At 30.9% G+C, this 20,893-nt stretch overlaps 1 protein-coding gene across 3 annotated transcripts in view; it reads left to right on the top strand.

Moving 5' to 3' along the window:
• Positions 1-20,893, top strand: part of hdac4 (histone deacetylase 4) — a 296,174-nt gene that overhangs the window by 262,872 nt on the left and 12,409 nt on the right. For all 3 annotated transcript variants that reach the window (XM_051119035.1, XM_051119036.1, XM_051119037.1), the window contains 2 exons: positions 4,101-4,219; positions 7,005-7,138. In XM_051119035.1, coding sequence (XP_050974992.1) covers positions 4,101-4,219; positions 7,005-7,138 — 253 coding nt within the window. The remainder of the gene's footprint in view (positions 1-4,100; positions 4,220-7,004; positions 7,139-20,893) is intronic.

The following is a 20,893-nucleotide window of genomic DNA, read 5'->3' as shown; positions in this document are numbered from 1 at the left end:
CCAGCTGCAGTTCAGAAAGAGAAATCTGTCGTCTTAATATAGCCTCACAGCTGTGAGCCCAGAAGGAATGCAGGGCCTGGCCACAGTCATAAACTCAAGTCAGAATATCCTCCGCCTAATCAATGTGCGTGACGTCTTCTTCCGACGTGAGCTTTGATGACCCTTACAAAGTCCGATCGCCATTGCCAAGACAAACTGAAGCGGAGGCTGCGTGCATGTGTGTGTAGCCTACATGTGTGTGCGTCTTACAGACAGAACGGCTGGGATTGTTTTCACGCCATGCACACACCCCAGTCATGTTGTCATACAACCAGGCCTGCGTGTCCAACGGCTGTCTGTGCAACAGGCAATCTTGGTTTCGGAATCGCGACTTTACCACAGAATGGGCCGTTAAAACCGCACTTGTCCCATGAATCATGCTGAATCTAGTTTTGTTTCTTGGAATTTAAATGTTTCTGCTCTTCCCATGATGGCAACTGGTGTTTTGGGGGAGTTTGCACTATATTTGACATACAATAGCGCTACTTCATCATCTTTGGGTTGTTTGCCATGAATGTTTTAAGGGATTGTTCACACACAAATTAAAATTGTCATAATTTCCTCAGCCTCATGTCATTCCAAACCCATATAGCTTTTTTATGCTCTTGTGAAACATAAAAGACTGTTAGCTTTCGGAAGTGCCTGAATCAAAACTGTATTCGGAAAGAAAAAGGTGGATACTATGGAACCCCTGGAGAAAGCGTAACAGCTAACTTGGATCACGTGTCCCGTAATGACCAATCACATTACTGCCTTGACGTCATTGAATTTCAGTCAGAGTTGTGCGACGTCTGATGCTGCTTTGACGCCATGTAATTCCGAGATGACAACACGTGACATTTTACTCATAGTTTTCCATGGCTGCGTCCGAAAGCTCTAAAATGCTGCCTTCGGAGGCGGCATTCCAAGGCAGGAAGGCATCAAGGCATCAATTCTGCTTCACTTCCTGTCTTCGGAGGTACCTTCTTATGATCGAATTTTAAAGGCAGCATAGATGTATCCTTCGCTGCCTTAGATATCACACAATTCTGTGCGTTCCATTCCATGACAGTTGAGATAAAAAAAAAATAAAGGTGCCATCTGAAAGTTGCGTTTGGTGGTCAGTTTGTGTGTACATGTATATTTCTGGCTAACTTTGTGCACTTTTAATGTTATTTTTAGCGAGAAATCAGTATTATAGTATCTATTTGTTTAGTTATCATCAAAACTCGTTCTATTTTGATGTAGATAATCAGTTTCGTGAGGTGCCTTCATGCAAAAACGCTGCCTGCAAAGTAGGGATGCTCATTTTAACCAGTTAACCGTTAACCGACAGAAAGAATTTTGACCGATTAATACAATTAGTTAACGGTTTAAAAGGTCTTTTTTTTTCAGTAATTCAGTAATCAAAATATTTTAAAACGTTTTCTGGATGGTTAAAATAAAATGAAATTGCATTTTTGAGAGAAAGAAGATAAATCGCGTAGGCCTATAACGTTAAGTCGCATTTTATTATTACGTTCAGAAAGACCTGGTGTCGACGCGAAATATTTACAATACACTATAAACATAGGCTAGGCTAATTTTATTTATTATGTAAACCTGGTTTTGTACTTCTCGCATTACAATATCCACATAAAAAATGTTTGGCATAATATCACGGCACTACGTTGATAACGATTAAGCAGTGTGATTTTTTTTTTTTTTTTTTTTTTTTTTTCCCCATACGTTTGGCTGATTGTGTGTGCGCGTGCGGCGCCGGCCCAATCACTTGATTTTTTCCTTCTAACAGGGGAAACGACTCTTTACAGATAATTGAAACTGTAAACGGTTTGCTGTTTGTAAAATAAAGGTGCAGGTGATGCGACGTGTCCATGTGAATCCTCATGTTCTGTTGTTTGCTGCTTTTTGCGCATGTAAAATTAATCCCGGAAAACAAATGTTGGTATTTTAACGGGTCACAGACACTTATCCTTTCTAAAATTATTAAATTCTAATTTAAAATAAACTTGTCGGTTAATGGTTAATAATCGGTTAACAAGCGTCGGCTGTCGGTTAGGAAAAATAACCGAAATGAACATCCCTACTGCAAAGTCATTGACTGATAAGGGAGCGAGGCAGCAAGTCAGCTGTCTAGGCTTTCGGACGCAGCCCATGTTGTCAGACTCGGAGGTAGCGCCAAAACAAACCTGGCGGCGGTCACGTGGTATATCTGTTTAAGTCGTAATTCTAAAAACATTACGAGTTTACAAGTTGTAATTACGAGGAACACGTGAGGGCTTTGGCGTTGATAGTGTTTCCATAGAAACACATAATTCAGATAGAGTAGAATGTCACGTGTTTTCATCTCGGAATTACGGAATGGCGTGAATTCAGCATGAATCGCAGTTTACAGATACTGTAGGGATAAATGAGAAGTGGCGTAAGCTGAATCCCACCTGTCGCAAAAAGTAAGCAACTTCTCTTATATGGGTCCCTCAGTTGTCCTCAGTGTGAAAAGATAGATCTCAAAATCATATACAGTCATTGTTGGAAAGGGTTCAGGTACACAGCCGCTTTTTCACTATCGGGCCGAACGGTTCTTAGAACGGTCAGGTGCGGTTCCAGTTGTGTTTCCACTTGAGCTTGGTACGGCACGGCACGATTACAAACCGTTCTCGGCCCGGTTAGACAAACCGTGCTGAACCGTGCTGATAGAGTGTGTGAGCTAAGCGGAAGCGCGCCATTTGATCAAACAGCCAAGTAAACAGCTACGCTGCGTTCATAGCTCGTGCATTAATACTGTCGATAAATGTGGTATTTTTTTTTTTTTTTTAGAAAGGGTTGACCATCTGTGTCAGTCTCCGTTGGCATGCATATTCCCTCAGCATTTGTTGGTAACGTGATACCTGTCGTCGCCTTCTGTTTATTTTATTTTTTGCGCCAAAAACAGAAATACCTTACAATTGCATTACCAAGGCAACGACTGACGCTTTTGTATTTACATTCGAAAGAGTTCCGTTATCAGCACCACAGTGGAAAATGAAACCGTATCCGTGCTGACTGGCCCGGATCGGCACGGAATGGAACGGTTAAGCAGAGAGAACCGTTCGGTCCGATAGTGGAAAAGCGGCTAAAAAAAATGCTGAAAAAAATTGTGGGACCTGAAGGAGCAGCAGGCAGTTTAACTGTTCAGGATAAACAAGGGACTCATGGACAACTGTCACTAAACAAAAAAACACAGCTGTGGATCATTCAGTTAACAAAACAGTATTAAACAAGTGTATGTAAACTTTTGAACAGGGTCATTTTTATAAATTCAACTATTATTTTCTCTTGTGGATTATACCTAAACATGTTTTATGTGAAATAACATGCATTTTATATGATCCCTCTTATTTTGGTAAGATAATTAACATTTTGCAGATTCCACAAGGTGTATGTAAACTTTTGACATTATATCACATTCATTTTTAGATGCTCTTTATATAGACTTTATTGTATTACCCTTGTTCCAGACTTTCAATGTGTTTTGCTTTTTTAAAACTATGATAATCTAAACAAAGAGTGAATGTTCAAAAGCATTTTATAATTTTTGTGTGATTTCTAGCAATGTTCACACATTAAAATGAGATGTGAAGAAGCTGTCATTTTGTCAGTTTGAAAATTGTTTTTAGAAGACAACAAGATGATCAACAAAGGTTATTTCAGTCTTTCTACTTCAGGATTTTACTAGCATTTACTAGCAAATTCTAAGTGTAAATTGTTTCATTATAGCAAGGGTTTGTTTAAAATGTCATTTCCATCACAGAATTCTGTTTGACACAAGACGTAATATGTGTTATGGTGGAAATGACACTGTGATGGGAATTTTTCATAAAAGTAATGGACAAAAATGACAAAGTTTGTTTTAGGAGTCTTTATTTACCACGTCCAGAGGGACAAAAGTGCCCATAGCTGGAAAGCGACCTATAAATATCTCCATCCAAATAAATAATAAAGGATTGGAAAAACTGGTGGTGAATAAATAATGGCAGAACCTTAATTTTTGGCTGAGCTATTCTCTCAGGAACTCACATGCTCTTTTTTTTGTGTTTTTCAAGGACGGTGGTGATGCCAATTGCGAACGAGTTTGCTCCAGACGTGGTGCTGGTTTCTTCAGGCTTCGACGCTGTGGAGGGGCATGCGCCACCTCTGGGAGGATACAAGCTCACGGCCAAATGTAAGTGCTCTGTACTTAGGAAGATTCTCGTGGGATGAAGCGGTTGGGAGCGAACAGATGAGTCACCGACGTGGAAGTCAGCCTTTGTCCCACTCCTCTCTCTCTCGCTCGTTTCTCATGTCTAAAAGCTTTCATTTCAGTCAAATTTATCATGTGCTAATACCACAAAAACAAGAGACCACACTCTTGTGTGCAAAGTCTAATCCCCGAAGGGAGGGATTGTACCAGTCATCCTTTCTCATGCTTCAAGATCCCTGATGTTTTTCCTTCTTTGTTTTCCATGTGTGCGTAATATCAAGATGGCATTCCAGGCCTGTTTCTAAATCAAACATTTAATGATTGTACAGCACTTGTTGTTGGGGTCCAAAAGGCTGCTTTTATCCTGTTAGAGAGGGATCATACGGCCGGCTCTTACAGATTACATCTCCTGGTGAAAGCTGCCCATATGTCAGTGCTGGAAACGCTGTTCATTCAAAACATTTGCCCAGAGTCTAAAAAAAGACAGGTTGTCCGGTCTGAATTTGCACCATTCTCGCATCTGAAAGTGACTTTAAATCAGATTCAGTCCATCTGCTGATCTAAGAATGGCTCGATGATCTGTGACGGCGTTTGTTTTTCATTTTTCTGCTTATCTGAATGGAAAAAGACACCCATTAAATAATTCTGCCGTCATTTAGTCACCCTCAAGTCGCTCCAAACATCTTGTGCTGTTTTTGTTTTGTTTAATATGACAGTTCATAGTGATCAAATGTCATATGAGCTCTTAAAAGGACCAAAAAAACAATCAGAAAAATGAACTGCGTTATTTGTATGCCATATTTCAAGTCTTCTAAAGTCATACGATAGCTGTGTGTAAGAAACAGAATGAAATGCATTTGTTATTCGCTGATAATCTTCCTCTTTACCAGAAATCATAAATGTCAGGTTCAGATTCAAATATGAGATAGTTATTATAGTTAACCAAAACTAAAATCATTTAAAAAATTTGATTAAATGTAAAAAAAGTCTTTACTTAAAATAAAACAAAAGTTAACTAAATAAAATGTTTTTAAAAATGTATTTCAGCTAGTTGCCAAAGCAACATTTTTCATTTTTATTTCGTTTTACTTGAAGTAATTAAAACTAAATAAACAAAAACAAATAAATAAAATAGATATATTTAATACTAATAATAATAATGATGACGACACAAGAAAATAACTAAAACTTTAACTAATTAAAAAAACAAAACAGAAAAAATCTTATTCAAAACATTAACCAAAACTATAATAATATATGAATAAAACACTTATAAATTAAATAAAATTTAAAATGGCTTAAAAAAAATTTTAAACTTTGAAGCACTGAAGTAACTAAAACTAAATACAATAAAACAAATAAATTATATATATATTTAATAACAATAATAATAATAAACATAAAAACAACAAAATAACTAAAACTTTAACTAAAAAGAGAAAATTAAAAAAATATAAAAACATAAAAATCATACAAAAATCAAATCTTGTTCAAAACATCAACCAAAACTATAAAAGTATATGCATAAAAAATAAATTCAATTCAGTTAGCCAATTCATTTATTTCAAGTAAAACAAACATTAACTAAATAATATATATATATATATATATATATATATATATATATTTTTTTTTTTTTTTTTTTTTATTATTATTATTATTTCAGCTAGTTGGCAAGGCAGCATTTTTCATTTTTATTTAGTTTAACTTGAAATACTAAAGTAACTGATTATTACTAAAGTAATAATCATAACTAAAAAGAGAAAATCAACAATTAAAAAAATATAAAAATCATACAATAATCAAATTACTCAAAACATGAATCAAAACTATAAAACTATAATAAAACTTGAAGCACTAAAGTAACTAAAACTAAATACACAAAAATAAATACATAAAATAGATTATTATAAAAATAATAATTATAAAAATGATAAAAACAAAATAACTAAAACTTCAACTAAATAGAGAAAAAAACATATTTAAAAAAATGAATAATAATAATGAATAATAAAATCATACAAAAATCAAATCTTGTTCAAAACATTAATAGTATATGAATGATTCTTAAAATCTAAAAAAGACATTGTCACCATTACATGTTGTGTGGAAAAGAGCTGCGTAAACATTCTCCAAATGTCTCCTCCTGTGCATCCATACAAAATAAAAGCATAAAAGTTTAAAACGACATGAGAGTGCATAAAAAATAACCCATTTTCCATGTTGGGAGTGCTGTTGCTTTAAGAAAGATGTTCACAAGTACATTATATGCAACCCTTTTTTAAAAGATCTGCAGTTCTGGTGCAATTAGTGTTGCATTTAATACATCACACAAAGTGTGTATCAGGTTCTCGGTGGTTGAGCCGAGCTGGACGGTTCCTGCTCTTATGTGATGAGGAACGTCTCATTGGAGCATATCGTGCCAGTGGAGAATTAAAACAAAATAAAATCATCTAGGATGGCCTTGAACGTGAATCTTTGGGGAAGGGAGGTATAGTCGGATGCATATATTCAAACAAAGATCAAAAGATGCCTGCGGCCAACATACTAAGCCACATTTATTAAAATTAAACCTGCCTCGTATTATACGTTTAGGCCCAGTAAATCCAGAGTGCCGTCTTTTTAACAGAGAGAATGTGATGTAATACTGTCTTATTTTCTCCCTCTCCCTCGCTTCGACTCTGGTTCCTTTGATCAAAAGCCAGCCACCGGTTTCTGGGCGAGCTCTATAACCCCCTCTTGTATTTCCTGTCTCCCCCTTTGGCAGGTTTTGGCTACCTGACCAAGCAGCTGATGGGACTGGCCGGCGGCCGGCTGGTGCTCGCGCTGGAGGGGGGTCACGACCTCACCGCCATTTGCGATGCCTCCGAAGCATGTGTTTCTGCTTTGCTTGGAAACGAGGTAAGAGCCGACTGGAGATCAGACGGGGAGGGTGACTCAGGGATGGACGGGGCTTTATGAATGGACGATTTTACAAAATGACAACATCCTCCAGTGTTCAACAGTATGGATTTTTATTGCAACAGAAATTGCAAACTTAACCTGTCTACACTTTCCTCTCTTGACACAAACTGAAAAAAAAAAAAAAAAAAAAAAAACTTTTTTACATTTATAAAATACATCAAAAATGTATATAATCCCACACACATAATTTAGTAATAAAAACAATCATTTTAAATTATTTAATTACTCAACCTATCTACACTCCACTTTCATTAAAAAAAGAAATGGATAAAATAAAAGTAAATTTTATATATATATATATATATAGATATATATATATAGATATAGATATATAGAGATATAAATATAGATATAGATAGATAGATCGATAGATAGACACGCATATATGTGGGTGTGTGATTTTTATTTTTATTTTATTTTTTTAAATGAAACTAGAGTGTGGACTGGTTGATTAATGAGTAATTAAATTGTTAAAAGATTTTTTTATTTATTATTAAATTAATAACTAAGCTCTACTTTTTGTAGAAAAAATAAATTTTATATTTTTTAATTATTTATAATATTTTATAAATATTATTTTATAAGTATGTCTTTATTATTAAAACTGCTTCCTGTTTAGTTTAGCTTCCTGTTTAAAAAAATCTATTTAAACTAATATTAATAACTAAACTCCACTTTCTGTACAAAAAAATACTTTTATATAAAATGTTTATAGAACAGTAAATATAAACTACACTCTGCTTCCTGTAAAAGAAAAAAAATATATATATATATATATATATGTGTGTGTATATATATATATATATATATATATATATATAGAACATTTAAGGTTTCTTAATGAGACAAATTTAATGCAAACTAATTCAAATTATGTTTATAAGTTAATCAATTTTAAGCATTCCTGTGTAACAGTTGGTCAAAGCTGGACGTAATTTTGAGTCTTTTTACGTTTTTTTACAGTGTCTCATAACATGAATTTTGTGTTTTTAATGCACTGTGCCAAGTTAAAAATACTACAGAAAAATCAGGTGAACTGAACCTCTGTCTCACTGGCCCTGGGCCCTGTTTTTGTCAAGCCCCGTCCTCTTTCCTCCCACCCAGCTTTTGTCTAGGGTGTCACAGACTACATGTTTGTCAGGGTGTGTAGTTAGCAGCACTCCCTTTGTGCTGGCCAGCCACCAAGGTTCAACTGACACGTTCAGAATCCAGTCTGAGGATGGGAGGGAAAGAATAGCAAACGCTTCACTGTCCGCACACACACAAACAAGACAAATGAAGCTGTAGGGCGTCATTTATCCGCTTGTCTCAGTGTCAGAGGAAGAGTAATTTCTTTTATGTTGCCATTTCTCATCTTCACTGCTATTCTTTCTATTCATCTTCTTTCATTCAGAGCCTTCTTTTATGTTTCTAAATCAAATACGCTCATTTTGGCTCTGCCTTGCTGTCTAAACAGCACACTAAATCTAAATGAACCTCATAAGTGAGCGATTGGGGAGACTCTACATAGGCAGCAGCTTATTGCATCCATCCTCAAATGATTTCAGCAGAGCTTGACATTAGCTTGTTGCAAAAATAATTACGTGATATTCTTTTTTTGTGATTGATTGTTTATTTTTAGTAAAGAACAGCCAGCATACCTGGCTCACAAATCTATATACAGACCAGGGTTTGCCTTAAAAAACAAAAAAAACTAAAATCTATAAAATATGTGATATTCTAACTAGCAAAAATACTATAACAAAAGCAAATATTAGGTCTGTAATGCCTTACAATGTTGCCTAGTATGCAACTCACTAGGTTTTTCAATCTCCAATATCTGTTCGCTCTTAGACGTTTTGAGTTTATTAATAGATGGATGGATAGATGGATAGACAGATAGATAGACAGATAGATAGTATAAAATTGTATTGTATAGAATAATCAGTTTATATTATATTTTCAATATACATATTTTTGCATTTATTATTATTATTATTATTATTATTATTAATTACAATAAAGTAATAACTAAAAATAATAACTAAACTCCACTTATTAGTTAAAAAAATCTATTGCATTAAAAATCAATTTATACATTTTTTTTTAGTTACTATAGTCAATATTTATAGCACTTATATTTTCTTGTATATTTTTTGGGCATTTTTTAATTCTGTTTTCAAAATATTTACATCTATAATGCATTTACACAAAATACATTCTAAGATTGGAAACATATTTTCTTGCTCCTTGAAGTACATTTTTATTATTGGTATTTTATTAACTAATTAATTAGTTATTAATATTAATTAGTAGTAGTAGTAGTAGTAGTAGTAGTAGTAGTAATATTAATTATAGGAAAGTAATAACTAAAAGCAGTAACTAAACTTAAAAAAAAAAATCAATTCCATAAAAAAATTAATTAATATATATTTGTAGTTACTATTTTTAGCACTTATTTTTTCTCATATGTTTGGGCATTTTTGTTTATTCTGTTTTCTATTTTCAAAATACATATATTTACTTTATTTGCATTTACACAAAATACATTATAAGATTTTTTTTTAATTGTACTTTTTAAAATACATATAAATATAATAATTGTAATAATGATAATAATAAGAAAGTAATAACTAAAAAATAATAACTTCATCTGTTAAAAAACATATTTATATATATATATATATATATATATTTCAGTTACTATAGTTAATATTTAGTGCTTATGTTTTCTCATATATTTTTGGCCATTTTTAATTCTATTTTTAAAATACATATATTTACATTATAATGCTTTTACAAAAAATGCATTATAAGATTAGAAACAGTTTCTTGCTCCTTTGTTAATTTTTTTATGTGGATATTTGAATGTTAAAATATATTTGAAATATAAAAAAAATTCCCTTAACCAGCACTATTTAAAACATATTTAACATATTATTATTAAATAATAATCTTTTATACTATAGATAATATTTAAAGTTTAGCATGCTACAATTTTAATTATGATCTCTCTCTGTTCTGCTAAAAAACATTTATAATTTAGTTTATAATGACCATTTTCTATTGTCTCTGTGTCCCCTTATTTTTAGCTCTTCTGCTATTTGATGATACGTTCCTCATGATATGTGATACTCAAAGAAATTTGAAGTAAACAGAATTACAAATAGAATACCAGAGCTCCAAAGTAAGGGCAGATTACATGTCTGTAACAGGGACCGATGTGTGAAGTAGCTATTGTTTAGTTTAGTTACTGTTTCTTCGCAAGAATTAATACAGCCGTCATGCTGACTTTATTTTTTTGGAGTAGTTAATCATAATTTGTTGATTTGTTTGACAGAATTGCATGCAAAAATAGTTTTAAGTGAAGTGACAGGCCTTCAGTGTGTTTGTGAGACATCCTTACAGACTTAGAGGAGGAGAACCTGCTTAAACCATCCACACCCGACCCAGCGAGCCTCTAAAACACATTCAATAGCAAAACTGATCCCAGCCTATGTGGATCCCGACATTTACACTTGTGCTGAATTTATACGGCTTCCCAGAGGCTGACCGCATCGCAGGACTCTTACGGTCAGATGAGAGGACAGGCCCCCGTTCCTGCTGTTATTCAAGCTCTAGAGACGAGCCTGTAAATACATTCCTGGAACAGTAAAAGCGTACTGGCTCGACTCCATTTCTGGGGATGAGAGGAAAATAAACAGGATAATTAGACAGCATGATGAAGGTTTTGTGCTCTCTGTGTCTTCTGCACCGGGAATTAGGCTTATGTTGATTAGTTCTGGCTCGAGTTGACACATTACTTTCATTTCAACTTTTAAATGGAGCTCTTGTGGGGGTTAAAGGATTAGTTCACTTCCAAAATAAAAGTTTCCTGATAATTTTACTCACCCCCATGTCATCCAAGATGTTCATGTCTTTCTTTCTTCAGTCGAAAAGAAGGTTTGGAAAACATTCCAGGATTTTTCTCCATATAGTGGATGAAGGTCCAAATTGCAGTTTTCACACATAACTTTTCCAACATAATGTGTGAGGTTGGGCTGGTGCAAGATGAGCATTTGTGGTTAAAAAGTATAAAAAGTTGTATTTTTTTTTTTAGAAAATGATCAATTGTTTTGCTATATAAGACTCTTATTCCTTGGCTGGGATCATGTAGAGCCTTTGAAACTGCAATTTGGACCTTCAACCCATTGAGTCCCATTGAAGTCAATTATATTTAGAAAAATCCTAGAATGTTTTCCTCAGAAACTTTATTTCTTTTTAACTGATCCTTTAAAAACATTGCACACCCTAATCAACTAATGACTAATTGACTAGCTAATATGAACAGCTAATGTGACCCGTACATGTACATCGGAAAGGAATGAACTTTTTCTTAAGCCCACAAGGCACTGCTTGTAATATATGCACTAACTGAACCGGACCTGTTTGCTTTAGAGGAGAAGTGCGTACCGGCAGGCTTAATGCAATAATCATAATCGGTTTACCTGCACCAGCATTCAGACTGCGAGTCTGCAGGCCTGCCTGGCGCTGTCTTCATCTCCAGTTTGCCCCATGGGACACTTTGTTGTCATAGCAGGAAAGGGATTGAGGAGACGGAGGCACTGAGCAAGCAAAACTGCTCAGCGTGGGCCCGTTTCAGCTGCCTATCGAGTGCACTCCCTAGAGGGATGTTGAGAGGGGGCTCAGAGTATCTCACGCTCGCTCTCTTCCCTTTCAGCGCTCAGACGCTACCAGCGGCCCATCTGAAAGCAGTTAGTTTCACACCTCTTGCAGACGGGGTCACTGACAGCTAGAGAGACAGAGACAGGCTTTAAGTAATCAAAGGAAATTAGGAAGCACAAAGTACAGAGGATGCTTATGACATGAAGTCGGACTGATTTCAGTGGAACGACTGGCTTTCCCATGAGTATTGAACACTCAGGGCAACATTAGATGCGTGGTCCAGCTATGAAAAGTGGAGGTCTTGTTTCAGATATACATTTAGTGGAAGTGAAAGTGAAATTTCTTGTAAAGTAATAAAGTAATGCATGTTTTTGTGACATGCATTCAAGCATTCGTTAAGACATTTACAGATGTGGCCATTAAGAATGCACATCACAGGTTCCCAAGATGTGTATTATATTATTATACATTTATATTTTGTGTGTGTGCGTGTATATGTGTGTATATGTATGTATGTGTGTGTGTCTGTGTGTAGATATATATATATATATATATATATATGTGTGTGTAATTTTTTTTTTAATTTATTTATTTTTAATAAATAAACAATAGAAAATATATATTTTTTAAAAATGCCACTAATATACTTGTAAAATATATTTTTATATAAATATGTTTAGCTTTTCAACATTTTAGTTCCACATATATTTTTGCCCATTTATCAATATATATAAATTAATATTTATTAGTAGTAGTAGTAGTAGTAGTAGTAGTTCATTTAATATTTAATATAAATATATAAAAAAACTATATATATATATAAAATGATTGTTTAATATTATTATCATTAGATTATTTGATTATTATATATTTATTTTTAGAGTGATAACTAAATACTGAAGTTTGTACTAGTATTTAAAGATTACATAGTGATTAATATGTTTAAGGATTATTGTCATTAGTTGTAATAGCATAATATAAACTGTAAGTGTAACAGAGTAGAATATTTTGGCTATCATTTTCAAATATTCTTACCTTTATTATATTTGTATATTATATTAATATTATTTATATTATAATAATTATAATATTATTATTGTTGTTATTTAACAATAATAAATTATATTTATTTTATTAATTGTGTACAGATAGATAGATAGATAGATAGATAGATAGATAGATAGATAATTTATTATTATGTAATAATAATAATAATAATAATGATTTATTATTATTACAGTAACAATACTTAAATATTTATTATTTTAAAATGTCAACATGTATATACTAATCCACAATGTTTGCATTATATTTAATAATAGAGTGATTAAACAATGTTATATAGATTATTAGATTTATGTTGTGTTAGTAATTATATTTTTATAGGTTTTATCGTACAATTTATATAAAAATATAATTAAAAAAATAGGTTTTAAAAATTTAAAGTATATATAAAAATTTAAGTATATATAATATATGCATGTATAGATATTGATATATAGAGAGTTTTTTTTATTTTATTTATATTTCTATAAAGATGTTTTACAAATACAAATTATCATGTAATAATAATAATAATAATAATAAATATTATTATTATTATTATTAATTGCAATAATAATACTTAAATATTTAATTGTCAACATGTATATTCTAATCCATAATGTTTGCATTATATTTAATAATAATTAGAATGATTAAACATCTTATATATGTATATTTATTATTTTATTTTATTTTATATTTATAAGTTTTATCATACATCTTTTATAATTTCTTTATAATCATACAAATACTCCCTCCAGTGTACACATTGTTGTTGGCTCCTCTCTGCCTTTTCTTGCCATCTATGAGAACTGGAGGCCTTGTTTAGATACATATTTTTGGTAAAGTAGCATGCATGTTTTTCATGGCACCCATTCAGTTCAAGCAAACGGTCACTTGCCGACCCATGCAGGACGTCACAAATGCCCCGAGAAGCTCAGCTCCGGCCAGATAGTAGATAATAAGAAACAAGAGCACAGACTGTAATCAGTATGGCAGGAAGCAGGTGTTTTATCATTGCATTGTAACGGAGGTGAAGTTCAGGGCAGTGAGTAGATGATGTGGATAGAGTCTGAGAGCCTTCCAGACCGTGTTTGAACAAGAGACTCATGGGATAACAGGTGCTCCAGCTACCCCAACCTCTACACGCCTGCTTTACCCATTCAGTCGTCGGTTACATGAAAGGTAAATCTATGGCGTAGGGTGTTTCCACTCAGAAGTAAACTCACTTTATTAAAATTGTCAACAAGATGATTTTTTTCTTATGTTGTGTTCTGTAGTTTAAAAGGGAGTAAATGAATGAAAATGAACACATTAAAACAGAATACACTACACTGAGAAATTAAAATTAGGCAGTTATTTGCAAATGCAATTGTGATAGATTAATCATGTTCTTTATATAAACATATATACCATACATTATCCATTTCTTGTATACATGCAGTGTACATTTTAAAAAATGCTAACATATACAGTATATGATAAAACTCTATGTATAAATATAACAATTTATTTATATTTAATATCATTTTTTTTATATTTTTTGTTTTTAATTAAACAACAAAAATATTCTACCCAATAAAATACCCTATAATATTTAAATATTGCATTGTTTATTACGAATAATAATTGTTGTTGTTAGATATAATAACAAAATATAATCATTAAATGTAACAGTAGAAAATTTTGTTTATCATTTCTAAATATTATAACTATTATTTATATTTTTATATAATATAAATGCAATATATACCTTTATAAAGTTATGTATCTATATATAGATATAATACAAAATATTTTAAAAAATAATATAAAAAAATAATATTCTACCCTATAATATACCCTATAATATTTAAAGATTACATTATATTTATTACAAATAATACTTATTTTTATTAGATATAACATAATACAAGCATTAAATGCAACAGTAGAATATTTTTTAGCATTTCTAAATATTATAACTACTGTTTATATTTTTATAAATTAAAAATGCAATATATACCTTTATATAGTTATATATCTATATGTAGTTATAATACAAAATATTCTAAAAATTCATATAAAAAATATTTATTTATTTTTTTAAGAAACTAAAATATATTCTGCCCTATAATATTTAAAGATTACATTGTCTATTGCAAATAACAATTATTGTTATTAGATATAATAATGTAATGTAATATTTAAATATGACAGTAGAATATTTTGGTTATCATTTATTTATATAAAATGATATTATTTATATTATGTATTATAAATGCAATTTATGTCTTTATATAAAGTTATATATCAAATACAAATACAAAATATTATAAAAGGAATATAAAAATTATATATAACAATTTATTTATATATAATATACTTTTTTATATATTTAATGTATTTAATTAAACAACAGAAATATTCAACTCTATATATATATATATATATATATATATATATATTATTATATATATATATATTATTCTACCCTAACAAAATATTATAAAAGAATATAAAAATTATATAAAAATGTATTTATATATAATTTTCTTTTTTATATATTTTATTTATTTAATTAAACAACAGAAATATTCAACCCTATATATGTATATATTTATATGTATATATATTATTCTTTATCCTTTATTTATTTATTTATTTATATATAATTTATTTTATTTTAATTAAACAATGCAATAATGCAATATAATCTTCTAACATTAGTAGAATATTCTTGTTGTTATTTTTGTCATAATATTATCATTAGATTTATATTATATTAATAATTATTTTTTTCATAATTTTAATTTTATAAATAATCTTTTGAATTCTGATGTTGACCAGAGCTGCCAATAGATTAAAAAAATACAATCACAGATGATCTTCTGATGTTGTTGTACATCATCATTACCACTAGTATCATCTTATAAAGGCTATTGTGTCCAAATTGTGTTCATAATGTGCATCATAAGAGCACCAAAACCACATCCCACCCTGATGTTGTCACTGTAAGAGCCTCTGATCGTTTATTGTCAGATTCAAGCGAACCGCTGTCAAACCTCTGAAACCACCTACGTGTGAAAACAGTTCCCATGGAGCGAGAGAGTTTACAGCGCCGCAGCCTCCTGTGTGACTGTGATCATTATATTGAGCGTTTAACTGCCTGGGCTAGAGTGTCAAATATACTTGCTCGTTTTTAAAGCCAGGTAAAGAGCAGGAGGCGCTGTTATAATGAGGATTGTGTTTCCTTTGAAAATAAGTCAGATCTGCTGATCAGTTCAGTCGCTGTTGTCTGTGAGTAACCAACACTTTGACTGGTTAAATAGCTGACGGATGACACTTCGACTCTGACGTCATTCGGCTCTGAACCCGTGACTCATAGACGGATGTGTGCAAGCAGATGTTGTTCTCAAATTGTGCTCATTAGCAATTATATGATAAACAGCGTCCTAATAGGCTAATTGTTGCCAGTCACCATGAGATTTTTCTCTGTGTTTACCTAACAGCTACAGTAAACATGCTCGCTTTTACCTATGAGGCCTGGGGTTGATTTCCACAATTGTCTGTCGTGTAATGGACTGTTTGTTAGGTCACTGCAATCATTTCATGCAAGGCTGCATTAGCATGAACTGTAATCAGCTCTGTTAGGGCTGGTCAATTATGTACTTCTAGTAAAATAACAGCTCTCAATAGGTTAATACAGTGGTTCTGTGAGTTTCTGGAGACTTCCTTAGTTCCCAAATCTTGTTTGCTCTCATACTCTCATACCATGTTGGCAATACACACATGAACCAGTGAGTTTCTCAGCTACCTTCCTCTGTGGTGTTGATCACGAAGATCTTAATGCAAAAATGGCAATGTTTTAAGTAAGTAATGACTTAAATTTCATGCATGGTAATTAGAAGAGTTATAAAATGGTGAGAGTTCATTTTCATTGAGCTATTTCTTTCATATTACTCCTACAAAGCAGTATTATTTTAGTTTTTTTTTTACTATTTTACAAATATTTATTTATTTAAAAAAATATATTTGTATTCATTTGTTTATTTTAAGAAATATATAAAAAATATTTTATATATTTGTTATTTTTTATATTTATTATATTTTTAAATGTATTTATTTAGTCATATATATATATCATTTTAATATAATATTTAATATTTTAGATAGTTATATATCTACGTACAGATATAAAGTATTATAGAAATAAATATAAAAATATTTATTTGTTTGTTTTTGAAAATTTTGTCATTTTGTATAATTAAAATATAAATAATTTTAATATAAATGACTATTGCTAATTTAATATAATAATGAAAATAAAATATTATATAGATTTTCTATTTTTCTATATTTTTAACACAAATACTTACAGAAATTAAAAAACAAATTTTCTCAGTAAATCTTGTAACTTTTTCATTTATCCAAACTCTAAAAACTGAAGGAATATACATTCTCTATTGTTTTTACAAATAAATCTGTTCCATTATTTGTCAGGGATTATAGAAATATTCTACTCCACAATATTTAAAGATTACATTATGTTTATTACAAATAATAATTATTAATAAAACATAATATAATATTTAAATGTAACAATATGTATTTTGGTTATCATTTCTAAATATTACCATTATTTATATTTATAGTTTTATATATTATAAATGCAACATATACCTTTATACAGAATTATCTATGTATAGATATAATACAACATATTATAAAAATAAATGTAAAAATATATATTTATTTTAAGAAATATATAAAACTAATTGTATATATTTATTTTTTATGTTTATTGGTTTACCCATTTTTATGTGATTAATGCATATATTTTTAAATATAAATTACTATTATTATTTTAATATAATAAAAATAATATAGGTATTTTCTTTGTATATTTTTAACAGAAATACTTACAGAACATTTTTTTCCAGTAAAGCATGTAACGTTATTATTTATCTAAGCTGTAAAACTGAAAGGATATGCATTTTTCATTGTTTTCACCAATAAAACCATTCCATTATGTATCAAGAAAAAAAACACATATAAAGCTGAAAGAAAATACAGAAAATTAACTTTATTGCCAATGTTGCTCCTGTGTTTTCTCATTTGTAAATCACATAAATGGATCCTTGTAAATGATGTGCATGTTTTTTCAGCAGTTTTAGCTATTCTACTTACAAAGTTTGAGCATTGCCCAAAAAATTTACAGCCGCTGCCTTAATGTATTGCAAACAATCAAACTTTGTTATTTTTTGCTTCTCTGCTCTGTTCCACGTTCTTTCGGTAACCCTGTTTTGCATGAATTTCCCAGTTTGCTTGGCTTCATCCTTATTTGAAGGACGTGCCTCGTTCTCAAAAAGTCAGAATTTATATTACTGCAGGCAGGTTGACAGAAACCATCCTAACAAAAGCTTTTCTTTTTCCTGGAGAATGTGAAGGTCCTCACACAGAGGCCACGGGCGTGAGGGAAAATCAAATAAATCCCACTGTCATGGTGGATGCTGGCAACTGGCATGTGTTTCATACCTGCCAAGCAGCTTGGCGTGCACTGACAAGACCTATTAAAGTTTATAGACGTGCGGCGGGGACGTCCATCACCATGACGGACAGGTCGGGTCCCTCCCCCTCGGCCGGTGCCAGGGCAGCGGAGGGTCGCGGTCGCAGCGGGATTGGAGAGGCGAGAGGGGCCGGGCTGTAGCGGGAGGATTCCTGAGGGACAATCCGGGGGGACAAGTGTTGACCTGCAGTCAAACCGCACAGCGGGAAAGTGTGAATGAATGACCAGCTGGCCTCACACGCAGACATTTCACCCCTCCATATGGGACCGCTGACTTCAAGTCATGTTGGAATGATCATATTTACGAGATGAACGCGACTGCGGTGTCGTACCTGTGGGAAACTCTGTATATATATATGTATATGTAAAGTAAGTTTTTATTAATGTTATAACAGGTAAATAATAATTATAAAAATCGAATAAAATGTCCACATAAAAATATGTAAATATAAATGTGTGTGTGTGTGTATATATATATATATATATATACACTACCGTTCAAAAGTTTGGGGTCAGTACATTTTTATTGTTTCTTTTTTTTTTTTTTTTTTTTTTTTAAGAAATTAATACTTTTATTCACCAAGGATGTATTAAGTTAATAATTAAAAGTTTATAAAAAGTTAATAATAAATAATTTACATTGTTATTAAATATTTATATTTTGAATAAACACTGTACTTTTTAAACTTGTTATTCATGAAAGAATCCTGAAAAAAAAAAATCACAGGTTCCAAAAAATATTTGGCAGCACAACTGTTGATATTATCCAACATTGATCATTCTAATAATAAATCCGCATATTAGAATGATTTCTGAAGGATCATGTGACACTTAAGACTGGAGTAACAGCTGATAAAAATTCAGCTTTTCATCACAGGAATAAATTCTATTTTAAAGTATGTTAAAATAAAAAACATTATTTTATATTGTAAAAACATTTTGCAATATTACTGTTTTTTTTTCTATATTTTTAATCAAATAAATGCAGCCTTGATGAGCATAAGAGACTTCTTTAAATACTATTACAAGCCTTACTGACCCCAAACTTTTGAACGGTAGTGTATATATAGTGTGTATATATAGTATCGTATAAACATTTTTAAACTAAATTTAATAAATTTAGTATTTGAAAGTGTAAATGTGTGTCTATATAATGTAATATTTAATTATAATATTGTAACAATATTTATAATATATTTATTTTTACATTATATATAGTAATTAGCTAGTGTATTAGGTAAATATTTTTTTTAATTATGCATTTTTAAATAAAATGTCCATATAAAAGCTTCATATGTAAATATGAATATATATATATATTTATAATATGTATGTATAATATAATTTATAGTATATTTTTATTTTAGTTATAGACTATTTGTAGTATAGTATAAATAATTTTTAACTAAATGTAATATATTTAGTATTTGAAAATGTATGTATATATGTATATGGCAAGACTTTACAACTTAATTTTACTTCATGAAAATACAGTCATTCATTGTTAGTTCATGTTAGTGCACACAGTGCATTAACTGATTGTTAACAAACACAACTTGTGATTTTTAATAATGCAGTCAGATTAATAATAATGTGTAATAATAATAAATAATAAGAAGAAGAAGTATTGTTCAGCTGTTGAGTGAGAGAAAAAAATCACAGTTTCAAGATATAAACTCAAAATTTGGAGAAAAAATCACAATTTCAAGATAAAAACTTGCAATTCGGAGAAAAAAATCACAAATTCAAAATACAATCTCGCAATCCTGAGAAAAAAGTCAGTTTCAAGATATAAACAATTTGGAGAAAAAAAGTCACAATTTCAAAATATAAATTTGCAATTTGAAGAAAAACGTCACAATTTCAAGATAGAAACTCATTATTCTGAGAAAAACAATCACAATTTCAAGATATAAACTCGCAATTCTGAGAAAAAAGCCACAATTACCTTTTTTATTTTTTTATTCAATGGCAAAAATGGGCTTCCATAATTTAAAACATCTTGCTGAATAAAAATATTATTTTCTTAAAAAATAAAAAAAAAATTACCTACCCCAAACAATAATGTACGTACTAAATATTTGTAGTAAAAAGCATTTTACTTTATTTAAATATAGAAATATAAATTGTATATATATGTTAAGTGTAGTATATTTACAATAAAAATTGTGCTGTTAGTATTTTAGTGCTTTGGTGGTGGTTTGAGAAATGCAGAGGGGTTTGATACGTCCATGTGTCGTGCCACAGCAGGATTAAAGTCTCCGTCTCCTCAGACGGCCTTTCCCAACGCCTCCAGTCCTCCTACCCTCGTCTTATTTGTTTTAATTAAACCAAAGCTTCCAGCTTGGCCAGGAGTAGAGAATAATCTCACCCTCTCTCTTTCTCTCTCTACACTTACTAATATTTCAAAATCACCCCACCCAGTTTTCATGTCTGTTTTTGTCTGTTCTTGTTCA

Source organism: Labeo rohita, chromosome 9 (assembly GCF_022985175.1).
Source record: "Labeo rohita strain BAU-BD-2019 chromosome 9, IGBB_LRoh.1.0, whole genome shotgun sequence".
Classification (NCBI taxonomy): domain Eukaryota; kingdom Metazoa; phylum Chordata; class Actinopteri; order Cypriniformes; family Cyprinidae; genus Labeo; species Labeo rohita.
This window is presented reverse-complemented; position numbering and strand designations above follow the sequence as displayed.